Source organism: Trichechus manatus, unplaced genomic scaffold (assembly GCF_000243295.1).
Source record: "Trichechus manatus latirostris isolate Lorelei unplaced genomic scaffold, TriManLat1.0 scaffold00168, whole genome shotgun sequence".
Classification (NCBI taxonomy): Eukaryota; Metazoa; Chordata; class Mammalia; order Sirenia; family Trichechidae; genus Trichechus; species Trichechus manatus.
Window position 1 is genome coordinate 3,676,003 of NW_004444104.1, and position 22,235 is coordinate 3,698,237.

General features: G+C 36.3%; 1 protein-coding gene and 1 non-coding gene across 2 annotated transcripts in view; both read right to left on the bottom strand.

Moving 5' to 3' along the window:
- LOC101349662 (phospholipid-transporting ATPase IB-like) overlaps positions 1-22,235 on the bottom strand; it is a 188,367-nt gene that overhangs the window by 51,617 nt on the left and 114,515 nt on the right. The window contains exons 21-24 of the mRNA XM_023740918.1: positions 18,781-18,865; positions 16,177-16,316; positions 6,602-6,740; positions 4,948-5,012 (exon numbers count right to left, since the gene is read on the bottom strand). Of these exons, the coding sequence (XP_023596686.1) occupies positions 4,948-5,012; positions 6,602-6,740; positions 16,177-16,316; positions 18,781-18,865 (429 nt within the window). The remainder of the gene's footprint in view (positions 1-4,947; positions 5,013-6,601; positions 6,741-16,176; positions 16,317-18,780; positions 18,866-22,235) is intronic.
- Positions 7,460-7,587, bottom strand: LOC111822381 (U11 spliceosomal RNA). The gene has a single exon (XR_002825647.1). It is a non-coding gene; the product is annotated as a U11 spliceosomal RNA (small nuclear RNA).

The following is a 22,235-nucleotide window of genomic DNA, read 5'->3' on the forward strand; positions in this document are numbered from 1 at the left end:
TGAAGGTTCTATGCCTACACCATTTATTCTCTCTTTTATTGTCCTGATGTTGTTATCATTTACAGATTAACCTGTCTGGTTCCCTGTAGTTCTTTTGGTTTTGGATAGTCCTTGAGAGTTCATTTCCTAGGTTGGTTATCTTGCTGGTACAATCTTGTGTCCTAGATTCAGCCTGTGGTCTGATGTTGTTTGTTCTCAGATCGAAGGACTCTCTTTGAGAATTCTTGTACTTTTGGTTTGGTTTTTACATAGTCCCTTAATTTCTGTTTATCTGAAAATGTCCTAATTTCACCATCATGTTTGAATGAGAGTTTTGCAGGATATATTATTCTTGGCTGGCAATTTTTTTCTTTCAAGGTTTTATATATGTCTTCCCATTGCCTTCTTGTCTGCATGGTTTCTGCCAAATAATCCAAACTTAGTCTTATTGTTTCTTCTTTGTATGTGACTTCTTGTTTTTCTCGAGCTGCTCTCAGGATTCTTTGTCTTTGGTTTTAGCAAGTTTGATTATGATATGCCTTGTTGATTTTCTCTTGGGGTCTATCCTATATCGGGTTCGTTGAGCTTCCTGGATGGTCAGCTTTTCATCTTTCTTGATATTGGGGAAGTTTACTGTCAGCAGTTCTTCAATGATCCTCTCTGTGTTTTCTGTTTTCTCTCCCTGTTCTGGAACTCTGATCACTCACAGATTTTTACTTTTTATTGTATCCCACATAATTCTCAGGGTTTCTTCATTTTTCTTCATTCTTTTTTCAGATTTTTCCTCAAACAGTATATCCAAGTGTTTGTCTTCAATTTTGCTGATCCTGCCTTCTATCATTTCAAACCTGCTCCTCAGCCCTTCTATCACACTGTCCATTTCTGAAATCTTGTTTATCTTTTGGATTTCTAATTGTTGTTTTTGTATGATTTCTAGTTGTGAATTTATTTTGGCATTTTGCTTCTGTATTATTTTCCTGAATTCTTCCTCTTTTTTTTTGTCTGTGTTTTCAATAAATTTGTCTGCCTTTTCCATGAATTTGTCTATTTTTTCCTCATTTTTGTCTGCTTTTTGCTTCAACTCTTGGATAGCTTGAATATTAGAGATTTGAATTCCCTATCAGGTAGTTCTAGTGCCTTTTCTTCTACTGGAAAGTCATCTGGTGTTTTACTTTGGACACCTATTGGAACCACTCTGTCCTGTTTTTCAGTATGTTTCAATATTGTCTGCTGTCTTTGGGACATTCAGTAGTTATTTTCCTCATTTATTGATTGTAGATTTGTTTGTTTTGTTCCGCTTTTTTGTTTTATTTGGTTATGTCTAAGCAGGTGGGCTGTGCATTCTTTGTTGTTTGCTCATCTATGGGCATGATACTTTTCACCTCCTTGTCCAATGGGCAGGGTCAGTCGCTCAGCTATGGTGCAGCAGCGCAGGTCCAGCTGAAGGGGAGTTGCTGGGATGGGTTGTTTGTGGTATGTACTCGTGCTGACAGGGCAGGCTGGGAATCAGTGCAGAGCAGGTTCCGGTAGGCCATGCCTGTGCTGCTCGAGGGTGTGATATTCAGCACACAGTGCAGATAGGCGGAAGAAGGGGAGAGACTGTGATGTGTGGAGCAAAGATGGGTATGGGAAAGAGGAGAGAGAAACAGGAGTCAAAAACAAACAAACAAAAAGAGTGCTAAGGGAGCTTGGCATTAGAGTGGAGAGATGAGAAACCAAGAAATGGAGAAAAACAAAAGGAGAAAATAAAAATAATGAAAAAAGGGTAAAAGAAAAAAAAAATTAAAAAAAAAGAAAATCCCCCAGGGATCCCACTGGTGCAGCTGCGAAGATTGGGGAAGTGGCTCCCAGTACAGTCTGGCTAGAAGGGGTAGAGGTGTCACACAGTGGCCAAGTATTCAGGAGACAGGAAGAGAAAGTAAGTATACAGAGATGAGAAACTGAGAAATGAAGAAAGACAAAAAGAAAGAAGAGAGAAAAGAAAACAAAATAAAAAAAAAAAAAAAAAAGAACAAAAAAACAGAGATCCCACCATGCAGCTGCTCAGAATGGGGAAGTAGCTCCCAAGCTGCACAGTACAGCCTGGCTAGAAGGGGCCTCTAGGCTGAGAAAAGAAAAAGAAAACAAACAAAACGGAACAAATCAAAACAAACAAACAAAAAAGCCTCAGGGATCCCACCAGTGTGGCGGCATGGGCCGGGAAGCAGTTCCACAGTCGAGCGGCATTTCACAGCCTTTCAAGAAGAAGCAAAGATGGCACATGGAGCCCAGTATTCAAGATAAAGGAGGAGGAGGTGGTGAGAGGTATGGAAGAACCCAAAGAAGCAGAAAAAAGCAACACCAGCAACAGACAAATGGCACTCAGGGAGTTGGCCAGTGTGGGCGGGTGGAATCCAAGTGGCATAGTGCTGAAGCCGGTGCCTTCCAGTCAAGAGACTGTGGCTGCAGGAAGCAGAGGAGGCTAAGTGGGGGATAAAGAAGGGTAAGGGGGTGGGAAAGCATATGTTGCTTGTTACTGGTTGTTCAGTCTCCTGCTGGGAGCTCCGTGAAGCTGCTTTCCCATATTCCCTGTTAGCCAATCTGTGACAGGAGCCCAAGGTGGTGAATCTGTGCTGCGTTAGCTGATAGGGGACCTCTGCACGTATGTCTCCTCACTCTCTGTTCTCTGTCAGTTTCTTATTCCATTCGGTGCCTGGCTGAGTTCTTTATCTCTTCATTGGATGCTTAGGGTTCCAGGATTGACATTTGTCTCTGTTTGACTTAGTTTTCTGGGTCTTTGCTGTGGAGGGACGGTGTGGTGCTTCTGTGTATAGCATCATGTTGCCCGGAAGTCAGGAATGTCTTACTTCTGCCCTCAGTCATTCAGGACATTTTTTCTAGATATGGTATTCTGGTTGACAGTGCTCTTCTTTCAACACTTTAAAAATGTAATTCCACTGCCTTCTGGCCTTTGATGTTTCTGAGGACAAATTGGCACTTAATCTTGTTGGGTATACTTTGTATGTAACAATCTGCTTCTTTTTTATTGCTTTCAAGACTTTCTTTAGTTTCTGAGAGTTTGATTATAATGTGTCTCGGTGTGTATCTTTTTGAGTTTATCCTACTTGAAGTTTGTTGAACTTCTTAAATTTTCAGATTCATGTCTTTCATCAGATTTAGGAAGTTTTCAGCCATTATTTCTTCAAATATTCATTCTGTCCCATTCTCTCTCATCTCCTTCTGAGATTCCTATGATGTGTATCTTAGTTTGCTTGATAGTATCCTACATTTCCATTAGGCAGTCTTGCAGTCTTGAGCATTCTCTCTTATTGCTCCTCAGACTGCATAATTTTTATTACCGTATACTCTAGTTTGCTGATTCTTTCTTCTGACAGCTCAAATCAGCTCTTAAGTCCTTCCAATGAGTTTTTCATTGCAGCTATTGTATCATTCAGTTTCAGTATTTCTGTTTGCTTTCTTTTTATAGTGTGTATTTCTTTACTTACATTTTCATTTGTTCATGCATTATTTTCCTGATTTCTTTTAGTTCTTTGTCTATGTTTTCCTTTAGTTCCTTGAGCATATTTAATATTGTTGTGTTATATTCCTCTAATTTGTTCATTATCTGAACTTCCATAAAGATAATTTGTCTTCTTCCTTCATATTGTTCTTCTGAATGGGCCATCATTTCCGTTTGTACTTTTTTTTGTTTTGTTTGTTTGTTTTCTTGTGTGTGTGTGTGTGTGCCTTGTTATTTTTTGTTGAAACTGGGATATTAGAATATTACAATGTGTTAGCTTTCTCAATTCCCCCACATACACAGTGCTTAAGAAAGCACTAATTTCTGAACGAAACTCTTAGGAGGTCACAGCTTTTAGTCTTTGCTCACTGCTCCCTCCTTCACCCTGGGAGAGCTCTGATTCAAGCTAGGCCAAGATTTTAGTCCTTTCAGCAGCTCCTAGACTAATCAAAAAATACACAATGATCAGTTTTCCCTCAGGCTGGCACAATCTTCAGTCTTTGCTCTTTGCTACCTCACCTGCTGCATATGAGCTCTGGTTCATGCCAGACCAAGGTTTCAGTCCTTTAGGCTACTCTCAGACTGGTCAGAATATATACCCTATATAGTCTTACAGTGAGGTCTGTTCTATTTACTTCATAGTCAGATATCAAGGCCCTTCTTAGTGAACAGGGGGACCATGGGTTGCCTGGGGCTGCAACTGGGGGTCCTCTTCAGTCTTCTGGCCGATGTACTGGGGGAAGGGACAAAAATAGTGGAAAAAGAGATCTATCATTTAAAATTTGTCCTTATATTGTTTTGAATTTCACCTCCTTGCTACCATCATTTGTCCACTTTTTCAGAGTCCTTACAGGGTTGAGTACAGATTTCTAGTTGCTTTTCTTGTTGTTCATACAGGGAGGATCAGGATCTTTGACTTGTTCATGCCACTATCTTCCCAGAAGATGCCATTTAATTTTTAAGGGCAAAGATATTCAATATTTTATCTCATATTTTTCTCATTGTTACAATGTAAATGTCATTTATCTACTCAAACTTTCATTAAAGACTGCTATATGTGCAGAGAAATTTCTTTTCCTTTCTCTTTAAAATAAAGGATGAGATCTAGGCCCTGGTTTTGGTGTGACCCCAGCATGGTGATAAAGGACTAGCCTCAAGACTAAGTGTAGTTCAAGACTTCATCAGAGGCAGAAGGCTTACAATGGAATACCAGTAGGATTTGCACAATCAAATGGGAAGAATCCCATTTCCATCAGAAGGACTCCCTTTATCATTTCTTGTAGGGCCAGTCTGGTGGTAACAAACTCTCACAGCTTTTCTTGGGGAAGAATCATGGGAAACACCTGGATTTTCTAATGGATTTAAAGTAGGAGTTGAAGGCAACCTCACATAGATTTTAAGGGGTGGGCAATCACAAGTGACAAGTGAGTTAGACTCATCTTAAATATAATTTTTTAGAAACCACTTACTTCCAATGAATGTGCATTCAACTGAATACGAGGCATTTGACTTGATATCAATTTGCAGGAATATGCTAGAGAGAGAGAAATAACAATGTCATATTTGATGACTCAAAGCCTCCCATAAGATTTCTTTTTAAAGGAGCTGTTTATTTATTTCATCATAGTCTTTGTCTCATGACTATAGCAAAACAATCTGAATAGTAATGGTTGAGAGGGTGTATATAATTAGTGGCTAAATCCATAGTTTTAAATATCTGTGATTTTTATTTTTACTATTTTTCTATGACATGAGCTCAGATTCATGCTTTATAATAATATCAAGTCTTTGAGAAAGCCAAATTCTGTTGTATCAAAACTGCTATATAAACAGTAGTATACCTAGTATACTAATAAAATCCTAGGTATTATTAAAAGAAATAAACTCATGCAGTTCTCATAATAACAGTCAATAGGATAATGAATTTATATGCCTCAAGAATAATCTTTTATTGTGAAAATTTCAAGTCATTTCCATTTAAAAAATTAAACTGGTAAATTGTAGTAGGTCCAAATACAAAATTATATCTGTAACTAGAAGAATGAAACTATACTCTGAGATAGATGAGCCTTTACCTAAACGTTTCATTGAGTCTTTATATAAGCAGTCATTTTAAAGCTAGAGGAATAGAGCTTTGTTAAGCTGAGGAAACAATTAACAAGTAAATGGTTCAACAATAAGTCACTTTCTTTTCCTCCCAAAGGCTCAAAACTAAACCAAAAACTCGTTGCCACTGAGTTGATTCTGACTCATAGCAACCCTATAGTGCTAAGTAGAATTGCCCATAGGTTTCCAAAGACTGGCTGGTGGATTCGAATTGCCAACCTTTGGCTAGAAACCTGAGCTCTTAATCACTGCACCACCAGCACTCCAAAGGCTCAAAGAGGCATTATTTAAAAGCTATTGGATAAATGAAAGGAACTAACACTGCGGGGCAAAATAATGTGAAGCAGTAATTTGATTTAGAAGGAGATCTATGCAAATGTTGAGCAAGTTAGGAAAGTGTTTTTCTTCTTCCTTATAGGTTTAGTGTTTGTTTCTGAGAGTTAATGTTTACACCAGGAAGATGGTGTGTGTGGTGATGTGTGCAAGTGTATGTGTTTATTTCAGCAGCTGTCCACTAGTCCATTAACCCTCCCACTATCCTAGGCTACTATGTCATACTTCCTCCTTTCTTCATAATTATTTAATACATCCTCCGATCGAGATTTCTGAACTCTATTATAATCTTATGCAACCACGGACATATGTGCAGTTGGATGTTGCCCAAATGGACGTTATGTATACACATGACTGTATATATACAACTGGACAAAATACTGTAACTTCAAGTTTTCAAAGAAGGAACAAGAAGCTACATATTACTCATGTTACCATTCTGCATTCTATATTTCAAGAATGTGAAGGCGACAGGATAGTCTGCTTTGCCTAATATGTTCTAGTCTGCTTTGCCTAATATGTTCAAATTTTTTGTCTTGTCATGGGAAGGTTCCTCTGCACTCCATTTTTCCAAAGACATGTAAAACAATTACTTTAAGAATGCGCAGCCATACATTCTTGATACCAGGATATATTTAGTATACATGTATAGCCAGATTTTTAAAAATTCTTTTTATGTATTACCTGTGTTAATTGCAGTTTCTTGTTTATCTCCTGTCAAGACCCATATTCTTATGTTTGCTTTCAGTAAAGTTGCTATGGTTTCTGGAACACGTGCTTGAAGGCGATCCTCAATGGCTGTGGCTCCAAGCAGCATAAATTCCTAGATGTTTTTTGAAAGAGGTATTTTTAATACTAATTAAAGTTAGAATATTTTCAAATTTGAATAATAAGAGCAAATTTTGACAAAATATATGCAGCCTAATTATTTATTCTGCAAAGTCCCATATATATGTACACACAAGCACACACACACACACACACACACACACACACACACACACTTTATTTTCTGTTCTTTTCCACTGGTGTATCCATTTATAGTATAGGATTAGCATTAAGAGCACAGGCTCTGAGATTAATGCCCTAACTCTACAATTTATTATATTGGTGGATGTAAATAAATTACTTCAAATTCCTTAATATTCTCATCTCTAAAGTGGGGAAAATAAGATTACTCATAAGATTGCTGTGAGAGTTAACATATTTAAATGATTAGAATGTTATAAATCATAAATTTATATTATCATCAACAAATATTACCTATTACTTTAATTATTATGACCTTATTATTAAAGTCTTGATGTCTGGTTAAGTAAGACCCCTTTTTTATTCTTCTTCAAAATTATCTTGATAATTCTTAGCCTTCTCCTACTTTTATATGAACATTAGGACAAACTTGTCAAGTTCTGTGAAAATCCTGCTGGAAATCTGATGCATTTCTACTTTGCATTGAATTACAGATTACTTAAGGAGAATTGCCACTTTTTTATAATACTGAGTTTTTCTATGTAGTGTATATATATCAATTATTTTTTCTTGAGGGGAGACCAATGAAACCAGCTGCCCTGGAAACAAAAATTACACTTCTGAAATATCTTGATGTTGATTCTGCGTGTAGAGCAGTAGAGGTGCCTTACATGTGCCACTTCAGGACAGAAGCCCTATTTTTCCCAACAATTAATTTTTATCATGAAATATTGTCATGGATTGAATTGTGTCCCCCAAAAATGTGTGTAGCAACTTGGCTAAGTCATGATTCCTAGTATTGTATGATTGTGTTATCTGATGTGATGTCCTTATGTGTTGTAAACTCTACCACTATGATAAGATTATATGTGATCTCCTCATGTGTTGTAAATTCTATCACTGTGATGAGGTTGACAAGATCAGTGTCTTAATGCAATCTCTTTTGAGATATAAAAGAGAGAAGTGAGCAGAGACACATGGGAACCTCATACCACCAAGAAAGCAGTGCCGGGAGCAGAGCGCATCCTTTGGACCTGAGGTTCCTGCTCAGAGAAGCTCCCAGACCAAAGGAAGACTGATGACATGGACTTTCCTCCAGAGCCAATGGAGAAAGCATTCTCCTGGAGCTGATGCCCTGAATTTGGACTTGTAGCCTATTGGACTGTGAGAGAATAAATTTCTCTTTGTAAAGCCATCCACTTGTGGTATTTCTGTTGGAGCAGCACTAGATGACAAAGACAGACTTGATGAAGAAAGAATTGATGATTTCCCCCTAAGAGCAGGAACAAGATAAGGATGCCCACTCTTGCAACTTCCATTCAGCATTGTAGTGGAGGTTCTAACCAGGGATGTTACATAAGAGAAAGAAATACAAAGGCATCCAGATTCCAACTAGAATTAGAAAGAAGTAAAACCATCTCTATTCATAGATGACACAATCTTCATCAATATTAGAAACTTTTTGCCTCAAAAGACACTACCAAGAAAAAGACAGCAATGGAATGAGTGAAAGTATTTGCAAATCTTATATCTGATAAAGAACTTGTACCTAGAACATATAAAGAACTCTTACAACTTGGTAATATAAACACACATTATCCAATTTTTAAATGAGCAAAGGATCTGCATAGAGAGTTTTCAAAAAAACATATACAAATAACCAGCAAACACATGAAAAGATGCCTGACATAGCTAGTCATCAAGAAAATGCAAATCAAAACCACAAAGAGATACCACTTCCACCCACTAGGTTGTCAAGAATCAAAAAATCAGGTAACAACAAGTGTTGGCAAGAATATTGAGAAATCACAATCCACATATACCGCTGGAGGTAATGTAAAATAGTGCAGCCACTTTGAAGAGCAGTCTGGCAGTTCCTAAAATGGTTATCCATATTTATAACCCAGTAAAACACTGCTAGGTATATACCCAAGATAAATGAAAGCCATGTTCATACAAAAATGTGTATACAGAAGTTTATAGCAACATTGTCCATAATAGTCAAAAGGTAGAAACAATTCAAATGCTTATCAACTTATGAATGGATAAATAAAACGTGGCACAATGGAATATTACTCAACTATAAAAAGGAATGAAATACTGATACATGCTACAACATGGATAAACCTTGAAAACATTATACTAAATGAAAAAATCCAGTCACAAAAGACCACATATTACGATCCTATTTATATCAAATGTCCAGAAGACATTTACAGAAACAAAAAGGAAATTAGTAGCTGCTTACGGCCAGGGTGGATGGAAGGATGGGGAAGCTGACAGCTAAAGGGTACAAGACTTCATTTTCAGATAAGAAAATGTTCTAAAATTGACTGCTGTGATGGTTGTACAACTCTGTGAATACACTAAAAACTATTTAGTTATACACTTTAAATAAGTAAATTATGTTGTAGGTTAATTATATCTCTATAAAGCTGTTAAATATATATATGATATACACTCACATTATTTTTAGTCCACAAAAAAATGGGATAGTAACATAAATTCTGTTTGGTAATTTGCTTTTCGTTTAAATTAATAATACATTGTGGATACCATAGAAGATATTTTGGGTGAGAAAAAGAGAAAGCAGGAATAAAAACTGGGCTACAAGGGGAAAAAAAATTATTTAAGAGACTTACTTCCAGGATGGTGCATGAGGAGTTCTATGGACACATTCCCCAGCAAAATACCCACAACTGTTGAAAACTATTTTTAAGATATAATAACATTTAAAGTCATGGGAAATTTTCCTAAAGGCATACAGCATGAAGAAATATTCAAGAAAATCTACTAAATCTTGGTAAGAACAGCAACAGTCTATGGAACTTGAGCCACAATACACTGCCTTCTTTCCTCACTTCCAGATCAGCTTAACAGAAGCTCCAATCTAGGCAGGTGCAGCCAAGAAGACGGGGCTTCCTCTTCCCCCGCTCCCAGTCAAGGGATACTCCTTGGGAGGGACAGGCCATCAGCATTTCTTATTCATATAAGTTCCATGTTACAGAGGTAGAATTCCACGGGAATTCAGTGAAGTGGCTGGGGAGTCCTCACCTATAGAAACGAGGCGCTACCTCAATCATAGTAGGCTGAGAATACCAGGGTTCTGACTGCCCTCACCCCAGTTTACTCATAGGGTGGAGGTTCCACACTGACAGAAGCCCTGTGCATAAAGCAAGATGCCACTCCAAGATAAACAGGCCACTGTATCCAACTCCAAGCTCCAAAGCATTGGCTCAGAAATTTTTCTCAGAGGTAGAATTAGGCCAGATAAACAGAGAGTTCCAAAGCTGTCTCCAAGGGAACTGACTTTATTTGAAACAGAGTGTGGGGAAGGAAGTTCAAGCCAAAGGATGCTATTGAAAGCAATGGAGTTTGTTTTTGTTTTTTGGTAAGCAACTAAGGGGAGCTGGCAGCTCCACGAGAGAACAAACTAAAACAGGCCAGCTTATTTCCCAGAAAGAACTAGAGAAAGAGACAGCTAAGCAGAGCCCCCCTGGGGTCAGAACAAACCTAAAAACTGGCCTCAAAATCCACCCTTACAAAGAGGCCCAAATTTAATTGGATCAGAGAGTAGGGCAATTTTTATCTGAGGGAACTATCAAAAACAGTCAGCAATTCACTAATTGAGTCTAACAGCTGGGTGTTATACCAGTAGAAGCAGACAACTTAATAAAGAGGTCAGAGAAAGAGACAGTCAAAGAAACCCCTGCCATTTGTCATCCAGTGTGACTGTGTGTATGACTAAGGGTGAACTCTCTGAGTACTGGCATAAAGGCTTCATACTATGAGGGAGAGGGATTTCACTAAAATAGTCCATCTAAGTCACTAAATAAATAAACAAGCAAACAACAAACCTCAGATGGGGAGGGGTTAAGTAGCCAGATTTGCTACAATATGTAATAATCTGAAATGTCCAGTTTTCAACAACAACAACAAAAAATTATGAGACATGCCAAGAAACAGGAAAGTATGACCAATTAACAGAAAAAAAGCAGGCAAAAAAACCTGTGAGAAGGACCAGATGTCACATTTAACAAAGACCTCAAAACAGCCATCGAAATATCTCGGATACTGAAGGACATGTGCTAAAAGAAGTAAAGGAAGATATGTTGAGATAAAGATAAAGAGAAAGAAATCATTTTTAAAAAGAGGCAAATGGAAATACTGGAGTGGAAAAGTCCAACAATTGAGATTAAAAAAAAACTCAGTAGAGGTGCCCAACAGTAGATTTTAACTGGCAAAGGATCAGCAACCTTAAAGATAGATTGATAGAATTTATGCAGAGACATAATGAAGAGAGAAAAAACAGTGACAAAAAAAATGAGGAGAGACTCAGAGAAATGTGGGATACCATTAATTACGCCAACATACATGTAATAGGAATATAAAAAAGAGAGGAGACAGATAAAGAAGCAGAAAAATATATTAAAAAAAAAATAGCTGATCTTCCTAAATTTGCTTACAAACAATAATCTACACGTCCAAGGAGCTCAACAAACTCCAGCTAGGATCAACACAAAGAGCCATGCCCAGACACATCATAATAAAATGTGGAAGGACAAAGAGAAAAAGGACAAAATCTTGAAAAGAGAAAAATAATTGTCACTTATAAGGGAACCCCAATAAGAAAAAGTTCTGACTTTTCATCAGAAACAATGGAGGCCAGAAGGCAACGGGATGACATATTTCACTTCTGAAAGAACAAAACTATCATCCAAAATCCTTATACCTAGAAAAACCTGAGGGAAAGAGATTTCACACTTTCAAAAAATAAGCAAAATAGAAGCATTCCAAAATAAACAAAAACTGAAAGAATTTTTTGCTAGCAGACCCACCATACCAGAAATACTAAAGGAAGTTCTTCAGGCTGATAGCAAATGGCCCCAGGTGGTAATTCAAATCCATACCAGAAACAAAGAACACCAGTAAAGGTAATTATGTAATTATACAAGACATAAAAAAACAAAACCCCATTGTCATCAAGTCAATTCCAACATATTTCTTCTCCTAACTGATTTAAAATACACTTGAACAAAACAATACATAATATATATAACTGTATTATTGGGCCTGTAACATATAGCCAAAAACCAAACCAAACCAAACCTGTTTTTATTCCTTAGAAGTTTTATTCCTTTACTTCTTTTAGCACAGGTCAGTCAGTTATTTGGGATATTACACTGACTACTTTAAGGTCTTTGTTAACTGTGAACTTTTCAGTCCTCATTTAAAACTTAAAAAATGTTATTCATGCTGCTGTCAATATATTGCTAATGAGTACCTGAAATTAAGAATAAAGAGCTAACTGGTATCATTGAAACAAACACAGGTCTTGAAATGAGAAAGCTAGTTGCCATGGAGTCAATTCTGACTCATAGTGACCCCATGTGTTACAGAGTAGAACTGATTCACAGGGTTTTCTTGATTGTAATCTTTACAGAGCAAATTGCCAGGCCTTTCTTCCATAGCACCACTGGGTGGGTTCAAACTGCTAACCTTTAGGTTAGTAGTTGAGGGCAAACCTTTTGCACCATCTAGGGATGTGTAACATATAGAAACATATTTGACAATGATTACCCAAAGAATGTGGTGAGAATAAAGCTGTATAGTAGTAAAGAAATAATACCAAATAGTAACTCAAATCAACAAAAGAAGAGAACCAGAAATGGTAAATAAAAAGGTTACATAATAGGCTCAATAAATATATACTTGCTCTTTCTTCTCTCACCTTCTTTAAAACACATAAAATTATAAAATTAATAATTATGACTGTATTGTTAGGTTTGTAAAACACATAGATGTAATATATATAACAAGAGCACAAAAAAGAGGAAGAGGGAATAAAGCTATATGCGAGTAAGGTTTCTATATCTCACCAGCTTTAAGCCAGTATAGAGCTGAAGTAGATTCTGATAAATTAGGTTGTATATAGTGAGCCCTAGATCAATCAGTGAGGAGCACTGCTGATGCAACAGTTAAGCACTCAGCTGCTAACTGAAACATTGGTGGTTAGAACCCACCTAGTGGGAGAAAGACCTGATGATCTGCTCCCATAATGATTACAGCCTAGAAAACCATATGAGGCAGTTTACTCTATCACATGGGGTTGCCATGAGTTGAAATTGACTTGACGGCACCTAACAACAACAACAAAGCAATCACTAATAAAGTAGCTATTAAAAAATTATAGGAAAAAAAATCACTACAGGAATTAAAATTTTACACTAGAAAATATTCCCTTAATGCAAAAGAAGGCAGTAAAGGGGAAAGAGAAGCAAAAAAGACATGAGACATATAGAAAACAAAAAAGTAGAATGGCAGACATAAATTCAACTATATAAACAATAACATTAAATGTGCATGTGTTAATCCAATCAAGAGGCAGAGATTGTCAGACTGGAGGAAAATTAAAATAAAAATAAACAAAAAAGATCAAACTATATGCTTTCTACAGGAGACACACTTTAAATTCAGAGATACAAACAGATTGAAAGTACAAGGATGAAAAAAGATAGATCATGCACACAACAAATAGGCAGACTATACTAATATCAGACAAAATAGACTTTAAAACAAAACCAAAAAAGACATAGAGGGACACTTTATAATGATAAAAGGGACAATCTGTAAAGAAAACATAAGTTATAAACATATGTGCACCTAACAACAGAGCCTCAAAATATATTACGCAAAAACTGACAACCAAAGAAAGAAAGGAACAATTCAACAATAATAGTTGGAGAATACAATATGCACTTTCTATAATGGACAGAACAACTAAACACATCAACAAGGAAATAGAAAACTTGAATAACACTATAAACCAACTAGATCTGACAGACAGCTATAGAACACTTCACCCAACAACAGCAGAGTACACATTCTTCTCAACTTCACATAAAACATTGACCAGGGTAGATCACATGCTAGACCATAAAACTAATCTCAATAAATATAAAAGTATGGAAATCATATAAAACAAGTTCTCTGACCATCATGAAATGAGATTAGAACTTAATAACAGAAAAAAAAAATGGAAAATTCACAAATATGTGGAATTAACAGAAAACATTCCTAAACAACCAATGGGTTAAAAAATAAATTGCTAAGAAAAATAGAAAATACTCAGATATAAATGAAAATAAAGACACAATATACTTAAACTTATGAGATGCAGCTAAATCAGTTCTTTGAGAGAAATTTACAGCTGTACCTATATTAGAATAAGAGAAAAATCTCACATCAATAGCCTAACCTTACACTTTAAGACACTGTAAAATGAAGAATATATTAAAGCTAAAGCAAGAAGAAGGAGGAAATAGTAAAGATGAGAGCAGAAATTAATGAAATCAAGAATAGAAAAACAATAGAGAACAATCAACAAAACTAAAAGTGTGTCCTTTGAAAATATTTAAAAAAAAAATGACAAAACTTTAGTTGGTCTGACCAAAAGAAAAAAAGAGAGAGAAATTCAAATTACTAAAATCAAGAATGAAAGAAGGCACATTACTATTTACCTTACAGAAATTAAAGGGATTATAAGGGAATATTATGAATAATTGTATGCCAACAAATTAGGTCATCAAAAAGAAGTGTAAAATTTCTAGAAAGACACAAACTACCAAAACTGACTCAAAACAAATAGAAAAATCTGAATATAACTATAAAAAAATCAAGAGATTGAATTGGTGATTAAAAAAAATCTACCCATGAAGAAAATACCAGGCCTCTATGTATCTCTGTTCACAGATGACATGATTTTGTACATAAAAAATCTTAGAGAATCTACTAAAAACAATTAGAACTAAAAAAACAAGTTCAGCAAGGTTGCAGAATACAATATCAATACACAAAAATTAATTCTATTTCTATACAATCTGAAATGAAATTAAGTAAACAATTTGCATATTGTTGTGGTTTTTTTTTTTTTTTTCAGTTATAGAGAGATATTTCCTGACTCCCTTCCTAGTTCTTGAGGCCACAGACCTTCTTTGCTTCTTGAGCATTTTTCTTTAGGAAATCACTCTTAAAAGACTTTTCATTTCTTTCTTGCTGGGTAAGGATAGGAATGACCATTTCTGTATTTCTTAATATAATATAGCCATTTAACTGAAAAATAATCACCATAGTAATACTTGTATAGTCTTTCAAGCCCCAGAAGCCACTTTTCAATTGCCCAGATTTCTTTTCAGTGGCCAGTGTTACAGCTGGGAAAGGACCAATGGAGGTTCCAGAATGGAAACACAAGGAAGAGGTGGATTACATAAACAAGTTAAACTCGCTTCACTGTGATTTGTCAACAGATGCTGAATAAATCGCCCATGAAGGAGACTGCTGAACGTTCATGCATTTGACATGAAGCTAGGTTAGATTCCAAACCTTCTAATTTACGGTTTTGAAAAGGATCTGGGGCAATATCCCCAAGAAACCACCCCGGCCTAAATTTGTTCTGGTCAATCAAGGGCCTGCAGAAATGAGATGCAGAGTTCATGCAACCAAATGACAAAAGAACCCCAAGTCAAGAAACGAACATAAAAATTGTCCTGGGATCTGTGAAACTGCAGAGGCCCCAGCTGAAGCAAATTCACAGTTACCCTCCATAGCACCCAGGGTGCATGAGATTCCCACAGGAAAAATAACCACCACAGGATAGCAAGTACAATGACAAATTACTCAACCATACAATGGAACACCCAGGAGTATTCAAAGAAGCTAACATATACGAATATTCAATGAAATGGAAAAATGTTCCCAATTTATTAAGGGAAAAATTCATGTGTCAGACAGTATACAAGCATGAACTAATTTGTATGGGAAAATGTTGTGTTTTATGTGTATATATGTGTGTGCGTATGTGTGAGAGAAAGAGAGAGAGAGTTAAGTAAACACACAGTGGAATACCACATACACAATACACATATAAAGAAAGAGACTGGAAGCTTATGCACTAGAACTCAGGCATTAGCACAACATTACAGGTAATTATCATTTACTATTCTAGCTTGCTTTTTTTTTATAATGAACATGTTGTTCTTTTGCTATGGGAAAAGTTATTATAAAAAGAATAACAAGGTTGAAGTGATCAGGATATGACTCAGAAGAGGAGGAAATACTTTGAACTATTATGTAAGGACATAGTTTATGAATTTTCAGTGTGATCGGACAGATTTATGCTTTCGAAGGAAAAAAACAAAAAACAAAATTTAATTGTGTTTGAAAACCTCATCAAGATATGAAAACACTGATGAGTGGATTTTCTTCACTTATGTACATATGGGGTATGTTACCTTTTCAATGGTATCATAACATTCTTCTAGTCTTTTACTTCTGTCTTCTAAAACCATACTAGCTTCTTTATACTCCTTCAGCCATTCCTCATAGTCATTCTCAGTTAAATCAGTATAAGCCACACAGAGAGTTCTCAGACCTGCAAGAAAGAATGTGGTATCTCCTGGTCATGCTGCCAGTGATCAGGGACAAGAGAGGCATTTGAAAATGCAAAAGCATTTTAGAGGTTATGTGAATGTGAAGTCCTTCAAGGCCCTCTTTGATCCGCCCCTGGCTACTTTGTTGATGTTTCTTCTGCCCCTCTCTCCCTTACTGACTGTGACATCCTTGCTGGCCTCTTGCTCCCAAACTCTTAGACCGCTCTACCTTTTACCTCGAATACTTTCTAGATAGCCATATTGCTCTCCCCTTCACCTTCTTCAGTCTCTGCCTCAGAGCCACCGTATCACCCTAGATAAAGAGCACCTTCATCACTCTCTATTCCCCTTCTCCTGCTTCATTTTTCTTCACAGCACTTGTCACCCCTGGCATTATATTTACTAGTAAATTTCATGACAGCATGAGTCTTCTGTGTTTTGTTCACTGATGTCCCAGAAGCTGAGAACAGTGTATTATGGCACTTAATACCCATTTCTGTCGAGTGGATTACGGCTCATACTGACCCTATAGGACAGAGTAGAACTGCTCCCATAGGCTTCCTAGGCTGTAATCTTTATGGAGCAGATTGTCAGGTCTTTCTCCTGCGGAGAGGCTGGTGGGTTGGAACTGCCCACCTTTGGTTAGCAACCAGGCTCCTTTAACACTTTCTAATCCAAAAATCCATTGCTGTGGATTTGATTCTGACTTATAGAGACCATATAGGACAGGGTAGAACTGCCACATAGGGTTTCCTAGGCTGTAAGCTTTACAGAAGCACACCGCCACATCTTTCTACCTTGGAGCTACTGGTGGGTTCAAACCACCGACCTTTTGGTTAGCAGCTGAGTGCTTAACCACTGTGCCGCCAGGGCTTCTCCATAGCACTTAATAGATGTCAAATAACTTAATAGATGTCAAATAACTAGTTGTTGAAAGAATGAATGAGGGTTAAATATTTTCAATTATTAGTCAAATAATCTCTATATGTTCAGAAAATGTATTTTAGTCCCATTTTGAAGGTACGTGTTCACAAAAAAATAATAATAAAAAACTAGGCTGTACTCTTAATATTTGAGGCTAACTACTCTTAATATTTGAGGCTAACTCCTCCAAAACAGTCAAACACTTTAGGATTCCCTAGAAATTAATTCTCCACAGAAGAGATATAAACCAGTTGCCATTGAGTCAACTTCTACACATAGCAACCCCATGTGTGTCAGCATATAGCTGTGCTCCATACGGTTTTCAATAGCCGATTTTTCAGAAGTAGATCACCAGGTCTTTCTTCTGAGGTGCCTCTATAGCAGTTGTAATTTTGTTTAGGGCTCAATTATAACATAGTTTCTATATGTCTCTACCAATTGCAGCTTGCCAACAGCACGTGTATATTTTAAAATTGCAGAAAAAAGGCCCAAAGCTCAACCTTGCAAACTTTTCACACTTCCGGGCCAAACACACAAATGTTTATGTAAGCAGTAGCTTACAAACAATGGGGAGAAAGTGAGATACAGCTTGTATTATATTACTAGCAGGACACCTTGCTCCTCAAAGCCCCAGTAAATATTCTAGTGAACACTTTTCTTGTTTGTCACTCATTCATGGAATTGTATTTTTTTAAATGATGGATGGTAAGTCAACATCAGGGGGGATAACAAGAGAATGACAGGAAAACATCAACTATGCCTGTTTTCTGAGTTACATGTACAAAATAATTAGCTTAAACAAACTCAACACATACTGAAAAACCTGCCTTTTCCTCCAACCATGGGCCAAGTTCCTAGCACAAGTAGCTAAACTATCACACACAGCAAAGAGAAATAGATAGTAATGGATTGAAGACTCTGCCACAGGAATAAAGGAAGGGCCACCCGGGGAAAAAAGGTTTTTTTTTTCTTTTCACTGTTTGCTTATAAGCATAAAACATTGTTAAAATGAGAAAGGGAAAATATAGTCGTACCCCCTTATCCACAGGGTGTATGTTCTAAGACCCCCGATGCATGCCTGAAACCACAAATAGTACCAAACCCTATATGTATACTATATTTTGTCCTATACATACATACCTATGATAAAGTTTAATTTATAAATTAGGCACAGTAAGAGATTAACAACAATAACTGATAATAAAATAGAACAATTGTAACAATATACTGTAATAAAATTTATGTGAATGTGGTCCCTGGGCAGGATGGAGTGGGAAGGCATGAGATTTCATCACACTACTCATTTAATATTTTCAGACTGCCGTTGACCCAGGTAACTGAAACCTCGAAAAGCGAAACTGTGGATTGGGGTAATTACTTGTAATATTTATGTCTCAGCAGAGTTTGGAGAACAGAGGGCATTACAAAGCCACACATACAAAGTCGCTCCCCTTGCCTGCCTGTGTGGCCAGCAATGCATTCAGGGCTATGATATCAACATTTAAGAACAGCACTTCCAAAGGGAACTAGATTTTCACTTACCTTCTGAGGCAAAATATTCCAGATGAGTTAATGTCTCCTCCACAAACAAAGATTCTTCTGAGAGTCTCTCATAAATCACTGTATCCTATTAAATAAATTTTTAAAAAATCCCTGTGATCAACAATCTTATGTAAGCTTTCTGGTCAGAATTCTAAACACTGCTTTATAGTTTTGCTGTTATATCTAACAGATATGAAGCAGCTTGAGTTGTTGTGGGATGCCATTGAGTCAATTCCGACTCATGGTGACCCCATGTGACAGGGTAGAACTGCCCCCACAGGGTTTGCTTGGCTATAATCTTTACGGGAGCAGATTGCCAAGTCTTTCTCCTGCAGAGCTACTGGATGTGTTCAGACTGCCAACCTTTCAGTTAACAGCGGAGTGCAGCTTAAGTAACCACAGTAAAGATACAATTCCAGAATGAATTCAGAAATAAGCTTAAAGTGTGAATTGGCCTAGTCACTTTAAACTAAAGTCTGATCCTACAAATAAAATATGTTGGAGAAAACCACAAAACAGAATGGATAGTAAGATACCACTGTCTTACATCCCCTATAAACTACTATAAACAAACAAAAAAATACACTAAGACAGTTCATAATCAAATCACTCAAAGCAAGTGATGAAAAGAAAATCTTAAAAGTAGATGGAGAAAAATATATGTTACATGCAGAAGAACAAAGATAGATTTCTCATTGAAACAATGCAAGTGTGAGGACAACGGAGTGACATCTTTAAAGTACTGAAAGAAAAAAAAAGTCAACCTAGAGTTCTATACCCAGCAAAAAATATATCTCAAATGTGAAGGTGAAAAAAAATGAAATAAAAATTTCCCAGACATATTCAGGCTGAAAAACATTATCACCTGCAAACCCAAACTACAAACTATAATAAAGGAAGTCCTTCAGATAGAAAGAAATTGATATCAAAGGCAAATATGAGTCTAAAGAGACTGGAAATGGTAATGTCATGGATATATATATATATATACACACACATATATATGTATACATATACAATATTTTTCTTGCTTTTGATTTATTTTAAAAGTAATTGACTATTTAAAAAAATTAATAACAATGCAAGATGGAGTTTTTAACACTTATAAAAGTAAAAATGTATAACCACAATAGCACAAAGATTGGGAAGAGAGAAATGAAAGTGTACTATTTATGGCTCTTATAATATACATGAAGTAGTATAATATCACTTGAAGGTAGAATAAAGGTAGACTAAAATAAATTAAAAATGCCAATTATAAGCCCTAAATTAAAAGAAAAAAAAAAGGTGTGTTGGGGGGAAGAGGGGGACGGGTAAACTGGAATAAAAAAGTATTCAAGTAATCCAAAAGACCAAAAACAAAAACCAAACCCACTACTATCGAGTTGATTCTGACTCATAGTGCCCCTATAGGACAGAGTAGAATTGTGTTACAGCGTTCTGAGGCTGTAAGTCTTTACAGAAGTAGACTACAACATCTTTCTCCCACAGAGCAGCTGGTGGCTTTGCACTGTCGACCTTTTGGTTAACAGATGAGCATTTTAACCACTGTGCCACCAGGGCTCCTAATCCAAAAGAAGGCAGGAAAAAAGGACAGATAGAACAAATAGAAAATAAATGTTCCGAGTCAGAGTGACCTTATGTACAACAGAACGAAACACTGTCCAGTCCTGCGCCATCTTCTTGTTATGCTTGAGCCCATTGCTGCAACCACTGTGTCAATCCATCTGGTGAAGGTCTTCCTCTTTTTCACTGACCCTCTACTTTACCAAACATGATGTCCTTCTCCAGGGACTGATCTCTCCTGATAACATGTCCAAAGCATGTGAGACGGAGTCTCACCATCCTTGCTTCTGAGGAGCATTTTGGCTGTACTTCTTCTGAGACAAATTTGTACATTCTTTTAGCAGTCCATAGTATATTCAATATTCTTCATCAACACCATAATTCAAAGGCGTCAACTCTTCTTTGGTCTTCCTTATTCATTGCCCAGCTTTCACATGCATAAGAGGCAAGATGATAGATTTAAACCTAATGATATCAATAACCACACTAAATGTTAAAGGTATAAACACAACAATTAAAAGACAGAGGTGTTAAGGATGGACAAAAAATACATGAACCAACTCCCTAAAAAATATACATTTTAAGTATACGCACACAAATAGGTTAAAAGAAGGAAAAAGGATGTACCATGCTTGATGAATGTTAACTACTCAAGGAAACCTGAAATGGCTATATTAATAGCAGACAAAATAGATTTCAGAGTAAAGAATATTGCCAGGGATAAAGAAAATCATTTCATAATGACAAATGGATCATTCATCAAGAGGAAATAACAAACCTAAATGTTAATGTACCCAATAACGGAGCTTCAAAATACATAAAACAAAAACTAATAGAACTTCAAGGAGAAATATACAAGTCCACAATCATTGTTGAGGATTTCAATATCCTTCTTTCAATAATTGATAGAACTGGTAAACAAAAAGTCATTAAGGATAGAGAATATTTAAACAACACCATGCGGGAGACCCAGGTTTCATTCCCAGCCAATGCACCTCAAGCTTGGCCACTACCTGTCTGTTAGTGGAGGCTTGCATGTTGCTATGATGCTGAACAGGTTTCAACAGAGCTTCCAGACTAAGATGGACTACGAAGAAAGGCTTGGCAATCTACTTCTGAAAATCAGCCAATGAAAACTCTACAGATCACAACAGTCTGACCTACAACCAATCATGGTGATGGCGCAAAACAGCATTTTATACTGTTTTGCATAGGATCAACACAAGCTGAGGCTGACGCAATGGCAGCTAACAACAACAATAATATCAACCAACTTTACCTAACTGTTAGTTATAAAATACCGTCGTAAAACAGCAGAATACTCATTCTTTTTAGCAGCACACAAAACATTTAATAAGATAGGTCATAATCGAAACCCTAAAACAAGTCTTAATAAAATTAAAAGTATTCAAGTCATACAAAGTATGCTCTCTGAATATAAAGGAATTAAATTAGAAATTGGTAACAAAATATCTCTGGAAAATACCCAAATATTTCGAAATTAAATAACACATTTCAAAATAACTAATGGGTCAAAGAAGAAATGAAAAGCAAAATTAGAATATTTTGAACTGAATGAAAATGAAAACACAACATATGAAAATTTGCAGAATGCTGCTAAAGCAGTAGTTATGGGAAATTTATAGCACTAAACGTTTATATTAGAAAAGTCTCAAATTAATTTCACTTTAAGAAATTAGAAAAAGAGGAGCAAATAAGACCCAAAGTAAGCAAAAGAAGGAAACTAATAAAGTTAAGAGTTAAAATCAATGAAATAGAGACAAAGACATTAGAAAAAAATCAATAAAACTGAAAGCTGTTTCTTTGTGAAGAGCAATAAAATTAATAACCCTCTGGCCAATCTAATCAGGAGAAAATAGAGAAGACAT